The 25,907-nt window shown below is 40.2% G+C and overlaps 1 protein-coding gene across 1 annotated transcript; it reads right to left on the minus strand.

Moving 5' to 3' along the window:
• Nucleotides 1–1,940: 1,940 nt before the first annotated feature.
• TARS1 (threonyl-tRNA synthetase 1) lies at nt 1,941–24,780 on the minus strand. The gene is made up of 19 exons (XM_066373693.1): nt 24,397–24,780; nt 19,993–20,073; nt 16,644–16,834; nt 14,759–14,882; nt 13,262–13,383; nt 12,628–12,745; nt 12,303–12,367; nt 12,139–12,217; nt 10,439–10,585; nt 9,254–9,352; nt 8,083–8,249; nt 7,000–7,162; nt 6,773–6,910; nt 6,331–6,408; nt 6,095–6,195; nt 5,818–5,922; nt 4,043–4,115; nt 2,914–3,028; nt 1,941–2,442 (listed from the first exon to the last, which is right to left on the minus strand). The coding sequence occupies exons 1-19, from the start codon at nt 24,415–24,417 to the stop codon at nt 2,294–2,296; spliced, it is 2,136 nt and encodes a 711-aa protein (XP_066229790.1). The 5' UTR covers nt 24,418–24,780; the 3' UTR covers nt 1,941–2,293.
• Between the last annotated feature and the right edge of the window lie 1,127 nt (nt 24,781–25,907).

Genomic DNA, 25,907 nt, shown 5'->3' on the forward strand with positions numbered 1-25,907 from the left:
AGTGACCGCTATAGTAAGCTAAAAGAAATAAGATAAGGAAGAACCCTTGGAAACTAAAAAAGTGACAGCTGAAATATTTCTTAAAAATCAGTGGAATGGATGGGAAGATAAAGTTAAGGAGCAGTCTTAGAAAGCAGATCATCTAAATAAAAGAAGTCCCACTAAGAACAGAACGAGAAAGTTCTTTCCGCACTGCATCCTAATTCAATCAGGTTCTCCAACCCGTAGCTGCCTCCAGTGAGCATGCGCACATGCAGACCCCACAGGACCAGCGTCTGCCTCTTCAGGCTCCTACTTGCTTGTACGCCCAGAACCCGGTGAAGCGCTGGTCTAGCTGTTCTGGTGCGGGGGTAGGTGTCCATCGCTGGAGTAAAGGTGAGGAGTGAGTGAAGCAAGGGGATTCACAGGGCACAGGATGATCGGGGGTTAAGGTGTGACCTCGGGCCAGTATTCTAGGTCCTTCCTCCTCTCCACTGCCTACATTGCCTTAACCTGACCCCTCCGCCCTCCTGACTTAAAATGTGTCCAGACTGTGGTTTTGGTACCTATGTCACATGTTTCGATACCTACTTTGTTTGGGGTACCTATTTTTTACTTGACAAAATCTATCTTTACAGAACTTATCACTGGTAACTGCAACTTTGTTGTCATTGTTCTTAAATTGTTTCCATATATTTGATTACCAAGATAACTCTCGAGACTGGATGCTCAGTAAAAGCTTAGCAGTTGGGGCCTCTCAATCGCTATATGCCTGAACAGATGAATCAGTCAGAAAACAGGACAGTCTCTGCCTTACAGACAAGAGAAGGGAACGCAAACAAAACAAACTGCAGAGGAAAGACCTGATGGGACCCTCCCAGACTGTAAGAGCCCTTTGTGGGTGGTCCCCTTGGGCTTCCGCGGGAAGCACGGACTAAGCTCAGGTGTCTGTTCAGTTCAGTGAGGGTTCTTTGGTTCTCAGTTCTTCCAGCCTATGTCTTTAATATATTTATATCTTTAAAGTTTTGAAAGATTTATAAAGCTTCTGCAAATATTTCAAGTAAATTATTAATATATATTGTATAAGGCATTTATTGCTTTAAGTATAAAATAGGTAAGAAATATCTAGCTAAACCCACAGCTGGTCTTTTAACTATAAGATGATTCTGTAATATGAATTTTTTAAAATCAAAGAAAAATCCAAACCAAGATACTATGTATTTTTCAGGAATAAAAATATATTGTTTTAAAATGGATCAGACTAGATGCTCATGACTTCGCTTAAATTATAGTTTCCCTCAAGATATATATTAATTACAAACCTAAGACAGAAGCAAGGCTTAATTATGAAATTAAAAAGAAAGCCTGCTGAAAGATCCTATCTCCTTGATTAAAGATCACGTGTTCTTTATTAAAGTGAGTTAATCTATGCAAACTGGCTCTGCTTTTCAGTGACCCTTGCAAACACACTATTGGCATTATTAGAAAATTGCCAAGATGCCTTTTAAAAATGATTCTATTAAAGAGAAATTCATATATATAAACACGGAATTCCTTACTTCGTGGTGTTCTCTCAATCACTATTCACTAGTAAAAAAATTCAAAAATTATTCCTTAAGAGAGAATAGGGAATTTGTCTAACAAGGAACCGAACGGCCCCGAACAGTCTGCCATAAACATATATTCCTTTCCGAATTTATCTTAAAAATCTGTGCAAGTGCTCTACATTAGATCCATGGTTGGTCTTAACTGTTTAAAATGTTTATGTCCAAAAAGAAGTTAAATAAAAGTGGCACCTCTAGAAAACGTTATCTTGTGCCCGGGGGCGGGCACCTCGTTCATACCCCTACACCTGCCTGACGTATTTGCTATAATACATTGAACATAGGTATTGAATCATGCACCTTGTTTCAGGTACCTGTGCAGCATGTACGTGAAGGTCAGCAGTCCTTTGAAACTTGTATGAATTCAAGATTTTATTTTATACCATAGTCCAATTCTAATCTTTATTTTACCAGACTCACATTTTGAACTTTTTAATTTTCATCTTCATACAATTTATAAAAATGTCCTCCCTCATCACACTCAAGTATTCCTTATGGTTTATTTCCAGTGCTCAAATCATTTTGTCTCTTTTAATTATCTCCTTCTAATACACATGATCTAAAACCTGTCTGGGTCAAAATAGGCTTGTCCTCTGCAGTCACCTGTGCAGACTCGGCCAAGTTACCCCAAGTTTAGGACATTTCCCAGAGTGCACAGCAAGCGCTGTGGAAACACCGCCCATCCTTTGCCAACGGCGCTGCGTTCTTCTTTAAAACTCTTCTTCCGCCTGCTTGCTGCGGAACTGCTTGAGCTGCTGCAGCCGCGCAACGGTTTCAGAAATAGTTCGTTCTCCGTGGACCTTGTTATCTCTTGTGCGGATGTTGACGGTGCCGCTAGTTTTCTCTTTTTCACCAACAACTGAAAAGACAGGAAGAATCCTCAGATGGAAGGGCCTATTGGACTGGAAGGGCCTATTGGACATTTGAACAGAAAGGATCCCAGGAACCAAAAGGCACACTGTAGCTACTTCTGATTCAAGTATGCACGTGACCATGCATAATTGGGCAACTGATTTAAAAATCGATCCATTAAAAGAACGCACTCTGCAATGCCTAGATATGCTGTGCTTACTGAGTCACTCAGTCCAGCTGACTTTAAAACTTACCATATGAAGAAATAAAAGGTGAAGAAAATTTTAGATAGATCTTTAGAGATTACTCTTTTTCACACCCAAAATTTCCTTTCTTATAGTAACTGAACCAACTTAATAGTTTAAGAATCAAGATCGAAAGGAACTAAACTGACTACCACAATTCTCTTAAGTGTAAGTCTCAAGATTCGAGAAGCTTCCTGGTGTTGGCGGCTTCCTTGGCAGGTTTCCTTTCTTACCCAGGATGAAGTTATACTGCGCTAACTGTGCGTTTCTGATCTTCTTGTTTAGCGTACAGCCCGGGTCCAGGTCGACGTCCACCATGAACTTAGCATCATGGAACTGCTGCCGCACCTATTCGAACAGGGGCACAGAATTCTTCAGATCTAAACTTACAATTACATTTTGATCTTAAGTGATTTTATTTAACTTATAATTGGGAAAATCATGTAAGCATTAAAAATTAGTCCTTTAATAATCTTATGTATACAATGACCTAATTAAATAGTCTATAAGAATAACAATAAAAGAAAGTATTAAAAAGTAATTTTTTTCTTTCTCAACAGTGATTTCCTTTTTGGTTAAAAAAAGAGCTTATTCTGTCCCATCTCAGCTGCTTCCAGCCACTTCCTGCGTGCTCTCCTTGTCACTGCTCCCAGTAGGGTCTTTCTGCCATGTGAGGAGTGGGAGCTCATCCCCGGAAACATGGAGGGAGCGGACTTTCCTGTTCTTAGGGGTCCGATATGGATACAAGCAGATAGTGAATGCCTCCGCATGATAGGTAAATTCAGATGCATATGCAGTTTAAGCTGCTCTTTGACTCAAAGAGTAATTTTACCTCTGAATTTACCTATCACACTGAGGCATTCACTATTTGCTAACACTAACACTAAACACTAAAATACATTGCTCACAAAAATTAGGGGATATTTCAAAATGACTATAAAGCAATAAAAAAAGAAGCATCTGATTTTTTTTTTATTAAACAAGAACATCAGAAAAGAAAACGACAAGTCAAAGGAAGATGTTTGATTACGCAAATGAGATGCAAAATCAACTTTTATTTCATTGGTGAAAATGTATTATTCAAAAGGCTGAAAGTACTGGAGTATCTGCACTTTCCCTGATCCCCTAATTCTTGTGATCAGTGTATAAGTCTACATAAAACAGTACCCAAACTATGTCTTCTGATCATGGAAGCACACAGAAAATCATTAAAGAGGTAAGATGATCTATTCAAGCTTACCACAGATAGAAAATAACATTTCTCTATATCACAGGCAGCTGATTTACCAAGGACACAGCTTATGGGACTTGAACAGCTAAACAACAGATGTCAAATTTAAGGAAAAGTCAGTTGAGGGTTACCTTTTGGGCATATTCATCACACGTTGGTCCCACTGGAACCACCATTACCTGGCGAGGAGACAGCCAGAAGGGCCTTCAGAAGAAATGAGAAATGTTTAATGTGGTTTTCCTAACAATGATGGCACATTCACTCAGTAGCCCACTCCTGGTATCTTTTCCTGAAACATGTGAGGCCCCTTGGAAGACCAAAGGGAGATGAAGCAGAGAGCTAACCTTAAATAAGAAAAATCTGTACCTAAGTTCTGTCGTGCTAAGCAGATGGCCCAGCAGACCGGGGCAGAGACGGGGCCTCACCTTCAATGCTCCAGGTAACAGAGCACCATGCACTGGCTGCCGGGGGTCAGCAAGTTGCTGAAGAACCACACTTAGTGATGCACATTATTGTATTCAAGTTCTTTTCCTCCATTGTCATTTTATTACTTACTCCTCACGGGGAAACACAGACTGTGCCTTCAGTTGACTAAAGATCCATTTTGCAGGATTCAGAAAATTGTAACTGATAGTAACAATATTTGGTAAAGATATTACTGATGAGAATATTTGGTAAAAATGAGTGTGCTCTCACTACTCATTAAAAAGATGACTCTGGCCCTGGCTGGGTGGCTCAGTGGATGTAGTGTCATCCCAGCACACTGAGGTCACAGGTTTGATCCCTGGTCAGGACACGTAAGAGAAGCAACCAATGAATGCACAACTAAAAATGGAACAACTAAGTGGAACAATAGAGTGATACTTCCCCCACCCCCGCCTTCCTCTTTCTCTCAAATCAATGGGAAAAAAACAAAAACGATGACCCCATCCTCAATTCTCCCTTTGGGGTATTTCAGGTGTCCCCACCTCCCCCCAATGCTACAGACATCAGTTTCTCTTCATCATTCCTCTATCTTAAGGTGTTTTGCTAAATCAAGTAAAAGGCTGGAGTTGGCACTAAATTCCACCCAAACTGTGGCTTTCCTACCTACCACAGTCTTGGAAGAGCAGTTAGCTGAGGATCCCCCTATTCTCTAGACTGTCTTTCATATTTAATTTGATTTTGTGAAATATAACTGAAAAGAGATTATTTTAGTTCACTGAAAGTATGATAAACTCCCCCTAATGTCTGAACTAACCAAATTACAAATAAAATGGAAATGACTGCAATGTATAGGACAAAACAGAGTTACAACATTTTACAGAAGTTTTGCATCCATAGAATTATGCAGCAGGCTCTACGAAATGGGTGTTTTATAACCTGTGCTTTTTTTATCTGCCTTTACAAACCATGGGCTCAGATAAAACTGCTCAGAAAATAGAGAAGCCATATGCTCGTGTTTCCAGCAAAAACATAACCTTTTAAAAACAGGACACAAAATGTTGATTGGCTTGGAGTCTGTACTCTCAATTTAAACAATGCATTGCTTCCAATGGGTGTCAAAATCCTTGCTCATATGGTCAGGTCAGCAATGCTGAACAAAGTGAGCCTTGTACTCTGACAAAAACATCAGTTACTTGAAAGCAATCAAAATAACAGATATGCTTCTTACTGAATTCCTAATTAGAAAGTAGTACATAACATTCAACAAATCAAATTCTGAAATAAAAATAATTACTCATTCTTAAAGCTAAAAAGTGTGGGTTTTAATTGTGATTCCTTACTTTTTTAGTGAATACCTGTCATTAATTAGAAGTAAGTGCAATCATCCTCCCTTTCCATCACAAACTTACATAGGACAGTAGACAGTTTTTACAGTGTATATACAATGACCAGACAGAACAGAAGGAAACAGTGAGGTTACCATTTGCCTGCATAGTTTTCTGTGAGGATAGCAATCATCCTCTCCACCGATCCCAAGATGGCTCTATGGACAATCACTGGCCTCTTCTTGTCATCACCATCATGGCTAGAAAGAGAAAAAATAATTTGTTTTCCTTTATTTTATATAGATGTGTGTGTATATGTATGTATACATATATACCTTTATTTTATTTATTCTAGGTATGTATGTATAGACACCCCCCCCCCCCCCGCCAGATGTCCTAGAAGAATATTTGGAATAGACACTATAAACCCACCTTACAAAAGTCAGATTAAATCTGATGGGCAACTGAAAGTCCAGCTGGATGGTTGCGCACTGGTGGTACCGACCAATGGCATCTTTAATCTGGATGTCAATCTAAGAAGCAAAGATTGGGTTATTGAAGCTGAACTTAATTGTTGTATTAGGGCTGATTTTCCCTTTTCTAACTTAAAAGTAATCTCTTTGCCCCAAAATAAAAGTTACATTACTCAAATACAGCTTGGTACTGACCTTTGGACCATAGAAAGCTCCATCTCCAGGGTTTAACTCCCACTTTTCACCAAATTCATTAAGACTGTTTTCAAGTTGCTAAAGAGAAAGCAAAATTGATTTTAATTTTTATTCCTCTGCATCATGTACTTGTCTAATTTGAGACTAAAAATACTGTAATTACTTTCATGGGACATTATTCTCTGCTTTGTCATTTTGTCCACTGAAATGTACTCACACACAAACTAACCCCTTCTTAAAGCTTAAAGCTTGATGAATGAAAACACACCCAAGCATTTCTAAATACAAAATCATACAGCAAAAAAATAGCTTACTCAAACCAGGGGACCATTTCTAATTAGCCTTTGCTTTCATCTAGTTAAAGAGGTTTGGCTTTCTTATGCTGCGGAGGAAGTCAATTTCAGTCAAACAGAATTCAGGCACACTGAAAAGTACCACTTACTTTCTCAGCTTGATTCCAGACTTCAATATCCCCAAGGAATTTTTCCGGGCGAGTAGACAGGTTCAGTTTAAAAGAAAATCCAAATATGCTATAGACTGTACGCAGAAAGTCCAAACATCCTTTTATTTCAGTCTCAATCTTTAAAGAAAAGAAAATGACACAGTAGTAATTTTCCTCAACTTTCTTGACATTTCTTTCAAGGTCTTTTATCCCACCCGGTCTCACACCTGCTCCATGGCACAGAATATGTGAGCGTCATCCTGCTGGAACCTCCGCACCCGCGTGAGGCCCGTGAGTGCCCCCGACAGCTCGTTCCTATGAAGCACCCCAAAGTCGGCAAGCCGCAGTGGCAACTCTCGCCAGGACCTCGGGCGATGGTCAAACATAAGGCTAAGAAGAGAGAAAAGTAAGATCCACTGATATTTGATACAACAAAACCACTTCTTGAACATTACATGAAGGCTGTCAAAAAGGCACTGATTCCAAGTTGTTCAGAGAAGCAACATTTCTCCAATTCTAGGCTTCACACAAGGTAAGCACTGGCAAGAGGAAAACAGCAAGTGCATTATAACACGACCATCCAAAACTATGAGAGAGAACAAGTTTATTCCCGTATGTCTAGAGGCACATCCTTGTGCTCAATACTTCCATTAATTTGAGGACTGCCTTTAAGGCTCGTATAAAAAGAGAGAAGAATGAGCTGCATACAAATCCCGTGCGCCTCTGGAAACTAAAGCTGGTGCTTTCCCGGTGCCTCCGGAAGTGCCCAGTTCCCCATCACTTTGAAGCACGACCCGGCTGGCCTCAGCCCTACAAGCCAGTCCCTATGGTCACCACTCACCTGCTCTGCCCACAGGCCTCGCTGCTGGGAGCTGTACACACTGAGCTCCCTGGAGCCATTGGTCTCCCCAGTTCCCCCAAATTGTCCACCCAACTTGGAAGAACGTGGAAATGCCCCAAGGCAAAGATTTCCAAGGATGTGAATCTGTTAGCACTAGGTTTTTATAGAACACATTTCTTTAGAAAAAAAGAAAAAATTTCTAGGGAAGTTGCTAGACCCCACATCCAGGTCCCTGCTTTATATTCTACCTGCTCCCTGCTATTACCCCAGGGCTGTTCTTGAATGTCCACAGATCCGAGGACCAAATTAGGAATAGAAGAAATTATAATACCACAACAGTGTGGTATTTAATTACTCTTCTGATTACATAATTTGTTTTTAAGAAAAAATTCTTCCAAAGGAAGAAAAGCAATCTAGGACCAAATGCAGCTGGGAGAATCTTGAACAAATACTCAAAGCTGCTCAATACCAGTGGCCCGGGCAGTTCATGGGCTTCAGAGCAAACTGCTCCTTCTCCACCTCGAAGGAGAACATATTCTCGCTGTAGTGCTGCCAGTGGCCTGAGGTCACCCACAGTCGGCTGTTGTAGATATTTGGGGTGACCACCTCCTGGAAGCCTCGTTTCCTATATTCACTCTGTCAGAAAACAAACAACAACGCATGTGTGTAGAAAGTAATGCTCATACTTACGGAGGGAGTAGTAAAAATTTAAAGAGCAATTTTATTCTTTCTAGTGAAGTCTAAGATGCAAATATGTTGTATTCTAGAAATTCTACTTGGAGGTTATAGCAAAGAGGAAACTCTTGCACAAGCACTTGGAGGCTTGTCAAAATAATGCTACTGTAGCCCAATTAGTAATATGGAACAATTAGAAATTAACCAGTTTCCACCAATAAAGGCAGGGGCATACATGGTCATTGTATAATGAAATAATATGTAAAGAATGACAATAATCTAGATCTGGATGCATCTTTAAAAAAATCACAATTCCGACTGATACACAGTGAGACTTCATGTACATAAATTTGAAACACACATCCTACATCCTATGTATGTAGGATGCATACATAGGGGGTAGATGGACAATAACATGGATAAAAAGGATCCATGCTAACTTCAAAAGAGTAGCTTCCCCTAGGAAAGGAAATGGATCAGAGAGTGGCCCAAAGGGGGGCTTGTTTCCCCCTCACTGTATGTATATTACTGTACTTTCAACAGAACCCCATGCAAATGTTAAATTAGGTGGTGAGTATACAGATGTTTGTGGTGTTATTCTCTATAAACATATGCTTTAAATACTTCATAATTTACAAATGTAAAAAAACAAGGTAAAGACTAACTTGCTTTTTCAAGGAAAATATAAATGAATGGTCAAAAGGACACAGAGCTCCTGTGCAAAGGGTTACAAGTCCTAGTTCAAGGTCACTGGCTTCTCGTGTGTGCATATCTACGTATATGGGCAAAATCATGTATTAGAAAGAAAGAAGTTTTTAAGAATTTTATGAAACCTCAGACTTCCATTTTTATTCTTTTAAATGTTTCTTTTAAAATACAAGATTATTTTTCCTTTTAGCAGACCTTATTTAATAAAATAAATTTATGTCCTAAATCTACAAAAGAAAATAATGAAGATGGTTTACCCTGATGAATTCAATAAGTGTGTTATAAATGTACGCTCCCTTTGGCAGGAAAAAGCAGCTTCCAGGGCTGAGTTCATGGAAGAAATATAGTTCTTGGTCCTGGAAAAAAGAAAGAAAAGCAAAGAATGCTTATGTACGTACATGACATCAACCCAAACTTCAGTGTTCTTGAGTTCACAATATGGTCATGATGTCTCATATTTAACTTGAGCCATTCCTGAGTTACAGAAAACATGCCAACATTTCTGATGTACAATTTAATGATAATGAACTACGGTGACTGTACAACTCAGTTCCCTGCTTATTCCATTCCAGAACCCAGTCAATTTACTGGACAGTGACATGGAGCACAGGTCTTAGCCTCTTCTATGCAGAGGGAGCTCTCATGGTTTTCATTCCTTAAAGCTTGAAGATGTGGGTGTTTTAGTTTTCTTAAAGTAAAAGAAGCAGTAGGAGAATGGGAAGAAGACACAAAGAATGAAACAGAAAATGGAGATAAAGTTGGCTGATTCTGGGTCATGGTGAATGAAGCACCCCTCCACCCTCTAAGGCCGAACCTTTCTGGGAGGGACCCCACCAGCCACTGCTGGCTTCCTTACTGCGGGAACCAATTTCAGGCAGTCGAAGGGGACATGCCTCCTGTTCAAGCTTCACAACCCGACAGCCAAGGATGCATGGCACAGAGTGAACACAATTTCAGAGAGAAATGTTTTCATTTAAAACCTAACTTCCACTTTGGAAAACATTCAGGGGCAGAGGAATAAAGAAAATAACACCGCAGAATCCAGTGGAGGCTTGCGTCCCTTTGGGCAACAAGTCCATTAACCTTTCTGGGACTCCATTTCCTCATCTTTAAAATAAGTCAGTGAGACCAGGCCAATTTCTGAAGTATCTCTCAGCTCTATGAAACACTGCTAGACTTCTTTTACAGAAAACTGTAGGTCATCAGCATTTGCCTCAATAAAAGAACAATTAAAATGAATTTTTGTGCCATACTGAGCACACTCTAGAACAATCATGGGACAACCAGTAAGTAATTTGTGGCTATGACACAGTATGATAATGCTGGAAAGCTATAGCATTTCTTCAAGAGGAAATCCTTAATACAGCTAAACAGTTAATACAGCTAAATTTCAAGTGGAAATGAACTCAGTCTAGACACATTATTGTTCTTTTTTAACATACCCTCCCAATTTTCCTATGATCTCGGTTTTTAGCTTCCTCTTGGAACTTCTCCCACTCTTTCAACATTTTCGGATCTGGGAACGAAATGCCGTAAATTCTCTGCAGAGTCTCCATATCTGCTTTTCCTTCCCAGTATGTGGACGAATTCTGAAACAAGGATCAACCAGAAAACAATATTCAAATCTACAAATATCTCGCTTATTTTAAGAGTTAGGTGTTATGTCTCATAGTCACCTTATGAGTCAAATTCACAGTAGTCCTTACATACCAAACGGTCACAAAAAGTTCAATTAGTAAGACATCTCACAGCTGCTCTGCGGTGGAGCTCAATCAGTCGGGCTCACTCCGCAGCCCCAAGCTGGCCATGTAGTTCCTGCGGATAAGCCCACCCTCGACACCCACTCAAACCGCTACTCCATGAACATGGCTGACTGCAAGAGCGTCTTCCACAAGGCGCGTAAGCAAAAATGGAAAACAACAACAACAAAAATAATCTAGAAATGACTCAATTATTCTTATGGTTCAAAGTGCATTTTAATAATCATCCATGAAGTGTTATGACCTGGTGTTAAGTGACAGGTTTAGTGTGGTATACCAGAAAACTTGGGCAATTACAACCTTACACACACAAGGAAAAAAGCATGTACCCCCACACCGAGTCTCACAACTCTTAGAGCCATGAGGGCCACAGCTGCATGATTCTGTTAACCCCCCCAGCCTCCACCCTCACGGGCTCCTGTGCTGAACTGACAGTCAGACACTGCTGGAGAGAATTTCTGCTAAAAATGGCTAATGAGGCCCTGGCTGGTTGGCTCAATGGTAGTGTCCACCCAGTGTGTGGGAGTCCTGGGTTCGATTCCTGGCCAGGGCACACAGGAGAAGCACCCATCTGCTTCTCCACCCCTCCCCCTCTCTTTCCTCTCTCTCTCTCTCTCTCTCTCTCTCTCCCTCCTGCAGCCAAGGCTCCATTGGAGCAAAGTTGGCTGGCCCTGGCCGGTTGACTCAGTGGTAGAGCGTCGGCCTGGCGTGCGGGAGTCCCGGGTTTGATTCCCGGCCAGGGCACACAGAAGTGCCCATCTGCTTTCCACCCCTCCCCCTCTCCTTCCTCTCTGTCTCTCTCTTCCCCTCCCGCAGCCAAGGCTCCATTGGAGCAAAGTTTGCCCGGGCACTGAGGATGGCTCTGTGGCCTCTGCCTCAAGCACTAGAATGGCTCTGATTGTGGCAGAGCAACGCCCCAGATGGGCAGAGTATCACCCCCTGGTGGGCATGCTGGGTGGATCCCGGTCAGGCGCATGCGGGAGTCTGTCTGACTGCATCCCTGTTTCCAACTTCAGAAAAGTACAAAAAAAAAAAGTTGGCCCGGGCGCTAAGGATGACTCCATGACCTCTACCTCAGATGCTAGAATGGCTCAGGCTGCAGCAGAGCAAAGCCCCCTAGTGGGCATGCCAAGTGGATCCCAGTCAGGCACATGCAGGAGTCTCTCTACCTCCCCACCCCCCTTCTCACTTTGGAAAAATACAAAAAAAAAAAAAAAAAAAAATGGCTAATAACATACAGCACCTACAGTCAGGAGGTAGCATGAGAAAAAACCCACCCACAAGAAAACTGGTTGAAAGAGAAACCCATCAAAGTTTAAACACCTATCAGTACTACACAAATCCATTCACAAGGAGACAATCTTTAAAGACATACTTCTTACTTTATGTATTTTCAGAGTCTTAATCTTGCCAGTGTGTCTGACATGAGGACCCCGGCAGAGATCTATCAAGGGGCCACACCTAAAAATAAAATGAAAGGAATTTTAATAAAGACTTAAATTGACATATACACCAGTTGTTTTTAATGGACATTTGAGATTCTCACCTATACACTGTGGTAGTTGGAGTATTCACTTTTTCATTCAATATGCGACACTTGAACTTGTTGTACTGAAAATAGGAAAAATTATTTTTAAAAAGCCCTCCTTTAATTTTTTACCTCTAAATACTACAGCTAAAATATAACTCAAAGTACATTTTATCAAAGCACTGTATAATTATAAATATCTCAATTATTTCATGTTTTGAAAACAACATAAAGTTTTCCTAAAGAACAGAATAGACTTCAACCTGGTACACAACCCATGTGATGACTTCCTACATTACCGAGTGATGTGAAAGGTGGAGCCGAATGTTCTAGTTCAACTTACCTTAAACATTTCCAGTAAAGTTTCCTTCTTAACTTCCAGTCTTTCAAAAGTTTGTTTTTCTTTAATAATTTTCTTACATAGACTCTCTAAAGAAGAGAAATCATTACTGGACACACCCCTGAAAGAGAAGAAAGCATAAAATTAATTTTTTTCCATTCCATTCTACTCATACCCCAGGCTGGAGGGGTTGTTTCTTTAGAATAGATCAAGGGATTTAATATAAAAAGTTTGACCCTTGCATCACGTATTAAAATTGTAAACCAGACATTTTTCATCAATTTATTTTAATAGTTTATATTTTCTGTGGCTTCTACCTTGGTCATCATGGAGGTTGTTCCCACCTACGAATCGTCCCTCCACTCTACAACCAGGTGTAAAGAAGAGGAGAGATCCGGCTTCATTTTATTCCCTGTATACATTAGGCTCTACCTCCATAATCTAGAACAAAGCTCTCACTAAAGTCTCTACACCTTTATAACTTACTACAAACTCCAAGTTTTAATGGTGGAATGCTTGGTGACTAAGAAGCAATAAGCATTATACTGTTCCTCCTTTATTGAGAACTCTTTAAAATTTACATATAGGCCCATGCTAATTCAGACTTTATTTTTTTCTATCCAATTACATAACTTACCCCTCTTCAAGGTACATGTCATAATAGAATCCATTTTCTATTGGGGGACCATAACACAAACATCCACCATAGACTCTTTCCATGGCTTCGCCCATTATGTGAGCACTTGAGTGCCAATATACCTGAAAATCCCAAGAAAAATGAGGTTTGAGACTGAGCATATGTGTTGTAAGTTAATCTGGTCTTAGAAGACACATAAAATTTATTATAAATAAACCCAGACATAAAAATCTAAATTTACAAATCTATAAACTGTAGTATGATTCTATCCAGAGACAAATTAATTTTAAAAGATATTAATTACCAAAATGTATTTATATTGTAGAAATTATCTAGTTTGTTTTCGAACTAATTAAATTCAAATTAGCATCATTAATGAATGGAATGGACTTTGTTCCCTGAAAAGAACAGCCATGCGCGATGTGACTGTCTTCTTGCGTCACTGTGCTGCACCCCGTGTGCTGGCTCTGCCTTTACCTGGCTGTAGAGCAACACTTAGAACTATATCTGCTTTTTTCTTATTGGTCCAAACAACTAAGGTGGTACAACCTGACCCCACAACACAGCTACAAAACACAAGGACAAACATATGGACTCTAAAATCAAATGGCAATACTTGGTTTTAAGGTGGTCAATCAGATGGGTCAGAATATATCCAAAGCAATGTTTTTAAGATGTAATAGTAAGGTACCCAAATTATTTTTTAAATTATTTTAAAAACTTAAGGAACCCTGCCCTAGCAAGATAGCTCAGTTGATTTGTGTCCTCCTGATATGCCAGGGTCTGGGTTCAATCCCCGGTCAGAGCACAAACAGGAATCAAGCAATGACTGTCTACATAAATGGAACAAGTCGATGTTTCTCTCTCTCTCTTTCCCTCCCTCTCTAAAATCAATTTAAAAAAGATATATGTATACACAAAAATTAACATTAAGGAATCCAGAAAACATTTGAAAACCATTGATTCATATACGTAAGTAAACCATCATCAATGAAACAGAAAAAAAGAACATATTTTGTTTCCCTTTATATAGTACACCATCATGAAGAGACAAGGTGAAGCCTTTGCCATCATATTCAGGTTGGTTTTTATAGTGCTTTCAGCAGATTTATATTTTAAGATTAGAAAAAAGATGGAAATCAATTTTTCAATAAAAGAAGTACTTTAAAGATCAAATTTATATGTTAAATATACATATACATATTGCTTAAGCGTTTATTGACAGTGTAGAAACACTAGTTTTTACTTGTTTAATCAATTTTTAATAAAATTTTAATAGAATTTCCAGAAAAAATTTCCATTTTATTATCTAGTAATGAAAATAAATTTATTCAACATCACTTCTTGATTTTATAAGGCCAGCACTTTTATTATGTTCCCTAAATGAGAGACAAAAATGAAGATTTCAAATATGACAAAACATAAACATTCATCACCTATAGGCAGCAAATGAGAACCATCGGCCCGAAATTCAATGAATATTGAATAAAAACTCACTGCCTGAGCTTCCTCGTCCTCAAACTTGAGAAGCTCCAAGGTACAGTCTTCCTCCAGAGGCCGGTCTAGGTCCCAAACAACTTTATTCACTTTAGCAATAACGGTGTTGTCAGCCAGGCCTTGACTTAAAAGAACAGGAAAATAAATACTATATATTACACATTATACTATACATATATACATATGTACATACATATCTTTCTGAAATAAACTGGGAAAAGCAACAAACCCCTAAATGTATAAATGTATCTAAGAATATACTAACCAATGTCTATGGCACACTGAAGACCCATGGGCCTAACTGCCTCTACTGCCACCAGCTGCACAGCAGGCGTACCGATCATCAGCTGGGTTGCTTCCCAAACCTGCTTACTTGTTAGTTTTTGTCTAATGTTCAGTAATATGAAACTGATGATAATCAACCATTTTTGACAATCATACAATGATTTCATGTGGTTCAACTCCACATACATATAACAGTATAAATAAATAGAAATAAAAAATAAATAATAATGCAATAAGGGAATTATGGTGTTTAGGAAAACCAAGTTGAATGTTGGGAAAGCTTAGTAAAAGGCAGATCACTAAAAAGTTATTGTAAAGTTAGGTGTGGACGAAGTCACTATACTGATTGCTTCTCAAGTATGTTAAGATAACATAAAACTCAAACCTGACCAGGTGATGGTGCAGGAGATAGAGCGTCAGACTGTGATGCAGAGGACTCAGGTTCGAGACCTCAAGGTCGCCAGCTTGAGCACGGGCTCATCTGGTTTGAGCAAGGCTCACCAGCTTGGACCCAAGGTCGCTGGCTTAAGCAAGGGGTTACTCAGTCTGCTGTATCCCCTTGGTCAAGGCACATATGAGAAAGCAGTCAATGAACAACTGAAATGCTGCAACGAGGAATTGATGCTTCTCATCTCTCTCCCTTCCTGTCTGTCTGTCCTTATCTATCCCTCTGACTCTCTCTCTGTCTCTGTCAGAAAACAAAAACAAAAAAACAAAAAAAAACTCTAATTGGCATGGTACTCCTAAAAGTCTTGGAGATATATATACATATCTACACACATACACTTATAATTACTGAATAAATAAACAGGGGTGTATATTTATGTTTTATGTTAAAATGTTTAAGACAGAGGTTGACAAACTTCTTCTGTAAAGGGCTATATACATACTTTAGACTGCAGGCCACACATGAATTCTGTTGCATATTCTTAGGTGTGTTATTTTTTTTTTTAATCATTTAAGAACCATTCTTATCTCTCAGGCTGTACAAAAACAAGTTATAACCACAGTGTGTCAATACCTGGCTTAAGACATATGCATCAATTTATGCTTCCCCACCCCTATCACTTCCTGATAAACTGAACCAACCATTGATCCCAAAATCCTATCTGGTTAAGAAAGCATTTCCTCTATTATAGATATGAACCTAATTCTCAGTTACTTCTTCCCAACCCAATAAAAGTATGAAGTTATAAGACCAGATATGGCTCTAGTACATTTTTTTATGTGCCATATATCAGTTACCTAACTTTCCCCTGTGAGATGATCAACCTTCCTTTATTTTTAAAACTGAGGCATTTAAGCAAAATAGGAGAAACGCTGTCTACTTGGTTTTTGTGACATTTATGATCAAGGTAGAACTAATAATATATAAACCTTCATAAGATAAAACCAAAGTGGACTCTTTAAGAAATTAATGTTGAATCTTGACTAGAAAGCTCCACATCATTTTGATTTTGAAAAATCCTAAATAATGTAAATTAAACATTAAAAATATTGAACAGCAACATAAAAATGTTTTGAGGACAAAACTTGGCAAGATAACTTTTTAAAAGTTTCATTACAAACAACAGATGATCAAGATGGGTGCAGTTCATACCTAATGCCACACGCAACTTGATACGGGGTCGTTTTCCAGGATTCCGCATCCACCTGTTTACCGTCGGGCAGAGTGACTTTAATTGGCTTGCTATCCTTTTCTGCTTTTTCTGCCAGAATGGCATCGTGTTCTGCTTTTAGTTTATTATACATCTCAAGACGCGTGTTAATATATTCAGGCCAAGGATTCAACTGCAATATAACAAATGAAGAAACAAATAATCAGTAAATCCTTGTTTTCCTTTTTAGAAAAAGAAAATAATAAAAATAGACAACACAAAAAACATGATTATTAACTCACTGTGGTAAATGGACTATCCAAATCACAAGTATTACCTCAATGTTGTCCTAAATAAAGTTACTAAATGTTCTCTTCTTCTAATTTTAAGAAATTTTACAAAATATAAGAGTATAAGTAACAATAAATATCTGGTTGCCAACATCCTAAATGAGCAATTATTATCACTTTGCTATTATTTGTATAAGGTGATTTTTTTTCTTTCAGATATCCTCATAAGGGTTGTTTAAGTACAGCTATAAACAACATAGGAATAAAACCTGGTTGACTTTTCTATTTTGTTTTGATTTTGCTCAAGGGGTGATCTATGAAGCTGGTCAGACTCTATGTCCATTCACAATTTTTAACTAACCAAATATAAATTTATTTGACTTAAGGGCTCTCATTCAAGGGAAGTACATATATACTAAATTCAAGGAAGCCATGATCTTTGAATATTTTTTTCTTGGGAGTATCTGATGAGCAAATATGACAAAACAGCACAACTACTATCTATAATGTATTAAATTAACTAAAATAGTTTATATAAAACACCCACTCAGGTTCCCAAAAGTTTAACAAAGAAAGAAAAAAGGAGGTAATAATCAGAGATTTGATTTTCCCTGTTAGAGACTTCAGTCTTTAAAACATTTCAAAAAGCAGGTGGTGAAGCTGTGGTCACAAAATAGTCAAACACTAACATCTACATTATTGATGATCTTCAACTGAAACTAACATGGACATTGACAGCTACATACAGAACGAAAGAGGAGAAGGCTTCATTTTACCATGGAGTTTCTATGTTTACATAGACTTAAATCAATCAGCTATAACAGTTTATTCAAATATATGCTTTAAAACTTACTCTGTTTTGACAGTGCTACCCAAAATTCTACGTATTACATCAACATAACCTACTTAACCTGAAAGGAGAACAAGTTAGTATCTAATTCTTTTGTGATAATAGAAAATAAAAATCAACCATACTATATATATGGACCCATTGTTCACCCAGTTTGGGTTCTGTGGTTTCTGGTGGTCCTAGTTATCCAGTATATCAACCTCAGAGGTTACTATGTCCCTAAATATCATAATAAAAAAGCCATATCATTAAGCAAATATATTTCAGACTGTTTGAATATAACTTATTAGAATAGGTTTCTTATGTGAAAAAAGGAGTATATTTTTTCCTCTTGTATAATATTTTCTTTCCCATTTAATTATATTTTTTCTCAGCTTTTACCTTTTGACGTGGAAGAGCCCTAATCTCTTCATACTTCTCTCCTACAGCAGTCCTTTTCCTTCCCGAGTCATTTAGCTGCTCTTTAGGAGCACTGCACTAAATACACAGGGGCATAACCCTCATGATGAACTTCCAATGAGCTCACTAGAAGCCCAGGGCCTATCATCCTGCAACCACCTGAACCCCGCAGGCTGAATGAAGCCCAGCCCTGGTCCTGCCTACTGGAAAGCCTCAGGACAGTCCTGCCCACCACATGACCCTCTGCATCTTACTGCAGTGGTCTCCGTTTCCACTTGGCACTTTCTAATCAGAAGGAGTTAGTGTCAAGCTTAGTTGGTCCAACGTTCATGGGCAGATTCCCTGTGCCGGGCCCTGAAGTGCAGGGAGCCCTCCACCTTGCCCCTCTCAGGGTGAGGTAAAAAATGATGGGGTGGGGGGAGGGGAACAAAGGTCTTGGACATCTCACTGCACACTTTTCCCCCAGATCGATCATTTAAAAAAATATGTAATCACATGTCACGCTTAAAATGATCTATTCAGAAAAGTCTTCTAATTATATATACCCTTTGTTTCCTATTTCCTGGCTAGTTCTCAAGCTGTGACAGAACAGCATATGCTACTTACTGAAAGTATAAGAAGAAATTAGAGAACATATGAATTTTTCTATTTACTTGAAAATTACAAGGTTCACAATAATTTTCCCCACAATTATAGTGGGATGTAATGGACAAAGCACAGGAGAAAAGGTAGGCAGGGCTCTAAGCAACACTCAGTGATTCCTGATCATCTACACATGTACCCTTAGGTCAGTGGTTGGAAAACCGTGGCTCGCAAGCCATATGCGGCTCTTTGGCCCCTTGAGTGTGGCTCTTCCACAAAATACCATGTGTGGGCACTACCTCAATAAGGAATGTACCTGCCTATATAGTTTAAGTTTAAAAAAATTTGGCTCTCAAAAGAAATTTCAATCGTTGTGCTGTTGATATTTGGCGCTGTTGACTGATGAGTTTGCTGACCACTGCCTTAGGTAAATAAAACCACTATCAATTTAGCAATGCAGCATTTATAAAAGCAGCTCTTTAAAGACAGTTTATTGTGCTACAGTATATTCTTCTTATAAGCCTATTCCTTTGTTCTTCTGCATTCTGGTAGTTTTCTAAAGAGTCTCTAATAAAATGGTTTTGATGACTAAAATGGTGAAGCACAGTTCACAGCAGTTCAACTTCAAAATAAAGTAGAAAGACAAGTTTAACTGTCCTGAAGCGGAGCACCCAGGAACCATGTTGATTCTGGGTGACTTCGGAAAAGCCAGTTTCTTTCAAGTCTGAGCAGGGAAAACCAAAAGAAAGCATTTTCTCTACATTTGAGGGGCCTCAAGGAGATCTGTCCTGGCTTAAAACTAAACCCTAGTAGCTGGTCCAGGCGGAAACAAGTCAAGTAAGTGGGCTTTCTTGGTTTCTATTGTATTCAGTATAAGCTCAAACACCAAGTCTCTCCCCTTTAACAGCTCATTGAACAAAATTATCAGAGAGCTAGGACCCAATCAGGCAACTGAGTAATTACAGTCTCTCTCTCTCCAACTTCTGTTCTCTGACTTCCACATCTAATCCCTCGGGTGCCCTTACAATTATAGTTCAGTTGTTTTCCTTGCTCAGTAACAAATAACTGTAAGCCTTCCTTCCCCTCCCAGACTTTCCTAATTCTTGTCCCTGATTCTTCCATCTAGCCTGTCTCACAGTCCCTTGTAAACCATCAGATTCTTACCCAGGGTAAGTGTGAGACAACTCTCTGCCGCCTGCCAAGTCTGCTAACAGAGCCCTGGGCACTCACCTCGGCTCGGCCTCCATTCCCAGACCCTTCTTTGTTCTTCTTCTTGCCTTCTTCCTTTCGCTTCTCCTGACCGGCACCCACCTAAATAAGCAAAAAGAAATGAAGGTTTTATATTCTAATCTAATTTGACACCTCTTCGTTCAGAAAAGTTTAGAGAATGAGGATGTTATTTTCACACCTGTTCTCTTAAAAAGTGAAAATCTGATTTTGAAAGACTAGAAAATATGACCACTCTCAAAGACAAGTTAAGAACTTACAATAAAGACAAATTCTAAAAAAAGTAGAGGAGTTATTTGCTAATGTTCAAGTCCTGACATTTCACTTATTTTGCCTGTGCCCGTGGCTCTCGCTTCAAGTTTATGTGAACATATCTTAAACATGTAGCCACAAAAAACGTGATTTATTCAGTAACAGTATTTTTAGAGAAAAAAAAAATCAGTGCACTGTATATCCATTCATTCCACAAGTACTTCTAAGAGTCATTCTGCTCATGGTATTTTGTTAAACTCTGAAGAAGAAGCAAACATAAGGCCTGATCCCAGCCATGTGCCAATGTAATCACTCCAGGGAAACTAAGGCATGTAGGTGTGAAAACCCCAGAAGGAGAAAGAACACACTTGCAGCACAATGAGTCAATGTTGAATAAGGTAGGGGGACAGTAAGTGTTGGCGAGGGCTCTCAAGATTTCAGCTGGCTGGGTTTTGAGAATGGAGGACCTGTGGTCCAGGTGTACACATAAACACTGTCGGAAATAGTAAAAAGAGAAAGACAGTGACAAAGCGAGAGAGTGAGAGGGACAGACAGACTGGACAAAGCTGAGTAAAGCAGGATTGTTTTAGGAAATAATGGAAGTTAAGACAAACTAGTCAAGTGAACTGAGTAAGAGAAGGAGTAAAAACTAATTGCAGGTCTGTCTGTGTAGGTTTAAAATAGAAAAAGAATGAAATGATTCTATTTTTCTGATAAAATGTTTTTGATTTGGTCCTATGGATATCTGTCAAATGAGCAAGAGTAGCAGAAAAGAGGGAGAGAACTAACACAAAGCTTTTCTGTGTTGTAAATACCTCTCCATTTTACAAGTGACAATACTGGCTCCAGGAGGGTAATTCGCCCACTTGTATACAGGTACTAAGTTGTAAACCTGGGACATTAAAACAGGCCTCTCAGAACTCTGAGGTCCATTCTGCCTTTACGATTGAGAAGTCCATAGGCAACTGTTCTCTATTTCCAATGAAAATATGTTTCTGTATTACATATTTATGTAAAAAGCAATTTAAAATTTAAACCCAAAAGTTGGGAAACACAACCGGATTATAAAGGGAAGCTGCAGAATTACCTTCCTCAGGGATATTTAGCAGTTGAAAAAAAGTATCTCAGTGTGTACTTTAAGTAAATTCAAACCCAGAGACTGACAGCTGGGACAGGTATTTCCTGGAAATCCAGTAGTTTAATAAAGTATCTGTCCTTGACTTGTTTCCAGGCAGATGACAGGAGGCAGGACAGCACTGGGGTTATAAGTATTGGCTACAGAATATTGGGTCTGAGAAACTTACTGTTCCTATGCCTATTTCCTTATTTGTATAATGGGGAGAATAATTAAACCTAGTTCAGTTACTTGAGGACTGAATAGTTAGTGTATGCAATGTAGTGTCAGGTTCCAAAGTTAGCACTCAATAAATATTAGGTATTGTGTAATTATTATTATAGAAGGGAGAAATATTTTTTTATCCACACATCACCTACAATTAAGAATGGCAGGAGGAAGACAAGATGGCACTGGAGTAGGCGGACGTACCAACATCTACCTCCCAGAACCAAAGTGGATTACAAACTAATTTTAAGAACTATCATCTGGAAAAACCAACTTTGGACTAAACTAAGAGGACTCTTCAGCCAAGGAACACTGAAGAAGCCACACCGAGACTGTGTATCCCAAGGTTCTCTTTACCAAGCCACAGTCGCAGAGCTCCAGGGAAAAGCAACCTGGTCTCATCTCTCCAGGCAGAGGAGAACAGAAGCTCCATATCCACACATGCTACAGATGGCTTTTCCAGTCTATCTGAATCATTACCAGCTAGAAGCAGTGGTCACTGGGACTTGGACGTGAGCTGCAAAGTATAGAATTGTGACAATTCCAGTGCCATGCGGACTTTTCCTGGAGGTGGACTTGTCCTGGACTCCTGCTCCTTGTGACAGCTCCTAACAGACTGAACTGGGGTTGGGTTGCATTTTTCAGGGATTTGGCATGGTGTTGGGGCCAACTTGGACTTGGTGAACATGTTAAGAACACTACTCTTTTATGGATTCTTGCTGTATTACAGGCCAAGAGTTTGCTTAAAGGCTTTAATCACTGTAAAAAAAAAAAAGAAAAAAAGAAGACTAGATAAAGAAGATGTGGCACATATACACCATGGTATACTATTCAGCCATAAGAAATGATGACATCGGATCACTTACAACAAAATGGTGGGATCTTGATAACATTATATGGAGTGAAATAAGTAAATCAGAAAAAAAACAAGAACTGCAGGATTCCATACATTGGTGGGACATAAAAACGAGACTAAGAGACATGGACAAGAGTGTGGTGGTTACGGGGGGCGGGGGGAGGGAAGAAGGGGGAGGGAAAGGGGGAGGGGGAGGGGAGGGGTTCAAAGAAAACTAGATAGAAGGTGATGGAGGACAATCTCTTTTTGGGAGGACAATTCTGTTGATGGGTATGCAACAGAATTGAATGACAAGATAACCTGGACATGTTTTCTCTGAATATATGTACTCTGATTTATTGATGTCACCTCATTAAAATTAATAAAAATTTATTTAAAAAAAAAAGAATGGCATAGTAGAGTATTTATGAACATGGAAAGTTTTATAGAGATTATTAAGCAAAAAAAAGTAAACAAGTTAAAAAACAGTAAAGATACCATATCTGTTTTTAATTTATTCATTTTAGAGAGAGGAAGGGAGACCAGGAGAGAGGAAGAGAGAAACATTGATTTGTTGTTCCACTTATTTATGCATTCATTGGATGCTTCTTCTATGAGCCCTGATGGGGAATCAAACCCAAAACCTTGACATATTGGGACAATGCTCTCTAACCAACTGAGCTACCCTGCAAGGGCTAAAGATACCATTTTTACATGAAAAAAATATGGATGGGGAAAAGTCTATAGACAGGTACCATTTATCACTTTAAATTTCATTTCTATGGTTTAGAATGTGTGCATATGCATTTTCCCCATTCAATCCCTAACTTAGAGGACATACCTATTTTACTAATGAGAAAACTGTGGCTTTTACATGACCTGTCTTATCAGGGAACTAGGCTAAGCCTCCTTTAGCTGAATACCTACTCTCTCACTTGGACCGTCAGAGCAGGCTTCTGCTTGTGGTCTCACCTCTTCCCAACGTACCTTCCACCCCAATGCCGGCATGATCTTTAAAACTACTGTCACTTCCATGCTTAAAAACTTTCATTTGCAGAAAGCAATTCCAACTATTCTTGATTGCCTAAGATCCTTCTGACCGCTGTGGCTTCTCCTTCAGGTATATCTCTTGCAAGCAACCCCACAGACAATTCACTGACTGCCTTCCCTTCCTTTACCTGGAAAGTCCTGCCTTGTCTGGTTTACGTGGGGAATTTAACACTCATAATTCACGACAACCCCCCTTCCCACCCCAAGCAGAACTGGGCATTCCTGCTTCTGTAACCCCACAACAACAGGACTGGTTAGCTAGCTGTCCTTCACGCACCAGGGCCAGGCTGGTCCTAGTCACTTTCCTAAGATAATGAATAATGGACATTTATTTGCTAATCATAAAAAATAAAAAAAAAAGCCTAACCTGGTGGCATAAAAGTGACCTGGGAGATGTTCCTAAGCAACGGATGACACAAAAGGGAAAGTTCAAGGATGAAATGGTGTAATGATTAGTGTGTATGAAATAAGGTATGCACCTATCACCAGGCAGGGGAAGCACATAACCTGTCTAGTTTGTCAGGTCATCGGCCCCCACCATTTATTATAAACCACCAGATTGGGTCACATCTCGGTTTTCTCTTCCTAAAACTAGAGCCTTTTACCCTTAACAGGGTTTTGGTATTAAACGCGGCTCTGCAATGTTCTCCTCGCCAAACACTAGTCTGGGAGTCCCGTAATTCTGTCTCCATTTCTAATGATCTGTGTCCGAGCAACTCACTCAAGGTCGGTTTCCACATCTGCATAAAAGCAGATAACCTGCAAACCCCTTCATTCTTTATGAATGGACGACTCCACTCCAAAAGGGACTGACTCCTCTAGGTTCCTCCGCCCATACGGCCCCGGCCGCTGCCTCCTCCCCGCCCCCGCCCCCATAGGGCTGCTGCCACCAAGACGAGCCCCAGCCCGGCCTCCCGGCCTCACTCACCGGCTTCTCCTCGCCTGCCATCTTCTCGGAAGGGCTGCGGTCCTTGCCCTCGGACACCGGCGAACCACGAAGAGAGGGTCCGGAGGCGAGCAGACGGAGGCCGCACAGAGACGGGCCGGGGCTCCCGGGAACGCTGCGCCCGAGTCGCGTGGCCTAGAAGGGACCGGCTGATGCAATCTGAAAGCGCCCAAACCCCGCCTCCTAACCCAGCCGGGGACGGACAGCCAGTCGACGACGGGGAAAGGCGGGCTCTCCCTTCTCTAAACCAATGGAAAAGCTGGTTGGGTGACAGCCAGTCCAGGAAATCGGTGCGGCGGCTGAGGAGAGGGTATCACCGACCCTCACCCTGGACTCGCTCCCTGCGGACGGTGGACGGGACCCTTGCCTGAGCCGAGGAGCCCACAGACGCAGACGCCTTCAGCTGACGCGGCCTGTGCGTCCACGGCCTTTCCGGCCGCCGTAGCGAATGAGAGGGTCGTGGTCTGAGCTTCCCGGAAGTCCCCGAGTCCCGCATCCTACACCTGCGGGGGGTTCAATTCCCGAGCAGGCTAGAGTTTCCCGCAGCTTCGGCGCCGCGGGGCCCGGTGTGAGGGTTTTCCCACGGACCTCAGGCTGTCGTGGTGAATCGAGTCCTCTTGGCAACCCAGGCTTCCCAGGACCCAAGCCTGGGTGACCCAGGGACGAGCGCTTTTCCTCGGGCAGTCTTGAACACGCGCCACTGCCCACCTGTACCGCCTCCGGGAGCATTCTGCAGGGCCCGTGAAAATGCAGTGACACTTTCACTTACGGAAATAGCCGCGGTGACTCCACGGATACGTCTCACCTTTCAAACATTTTCTAATTTGAAATCAAGCGCAATGAGCTCGTTTGCAGTTTGTGTACTGTATCACCAAGTTTCATGGATTTTACTTTCTGAACCTCAGTCCCTTCGACAGCTCACCACCTTCGGGGTCCTCCTCTGCCCGGCTTTATATATTCATTTTTCACGTGTCAAAACAAATACCGAACCTCTGTAAAACTCTTTATGGCTTTCAGTTGCTCTTAGAATAAAAACAGCCATGGCTTTGAAAGCCTCTGACTGCCCAACTTTCTCTCTCACCCACTAGACACTGAACTCTGGCCACTGAAACTATTTTTCCTCAGGTCTTTCCCCCCAAATTTTGGGATACGTGCTAAGGTTGTCCTCCCCATCTTCATCTCCCCCTGTCCTTACACACGTTTGCCTCTTTAGCACATACTCATTTGTCAGATCTCAAGAATAATTTTCTTTGGAGAACCATTCCCTAACCACACTTCCTGGATGGAGCAAGTCTCCCTGTTGTATGTGCTGGTAGCTTCCTGTAACTCCCTTCGTAGCACTTATCAGTTAAATTTTACAATTAAAAAAAATTGTTTTATTGTCTCTTAGATTGAAAACTTTGTAAGAGCACAATTTATATATTTTTGCCAGTACCTAGCAAACATAAGCCTGGCACACAGTTGATTTTCAATAAATGTTAAGGGAAGTAAGG

The sequence above is a fragment of the Saccopteryx leptura genome, chromosome 1, assembly GCF_036850995.1.
Source record: "Saccopteryx leptura isolate mSacLep1 chromosome 1, mSacLep1_pri_phased_curated, whole genome shotgun sequence".
NCBI classification, from domain to species: Eukaryota; Metazoa; Chordata; class Mammalia; order Chiroptera; family Emballonuridae; genus Saccopteryx; species Saccopteryx leptura.

Coding starts and splice junctions, on each gene's coding strand:
- TARS1 (XM_066373693.1), bottom strand. CDS start 24,417: ATGGCAGGCGAGGAGAAGCCG. Junction 9,353..10,438: donor ATCATAGGAAAATTGGGAGG/GTATGTTAAAAA, acceptor TCTTTTTTCCAG/GACCAAGAACTATATTTCTT. Junction 2,443..2,913: donor GCAGTATAACTTCATCCTGG/GTAAGAAAGGAA, acceptor CTGTCTTTTCAG/TTGTTGGTGAAAAAGAGAAA.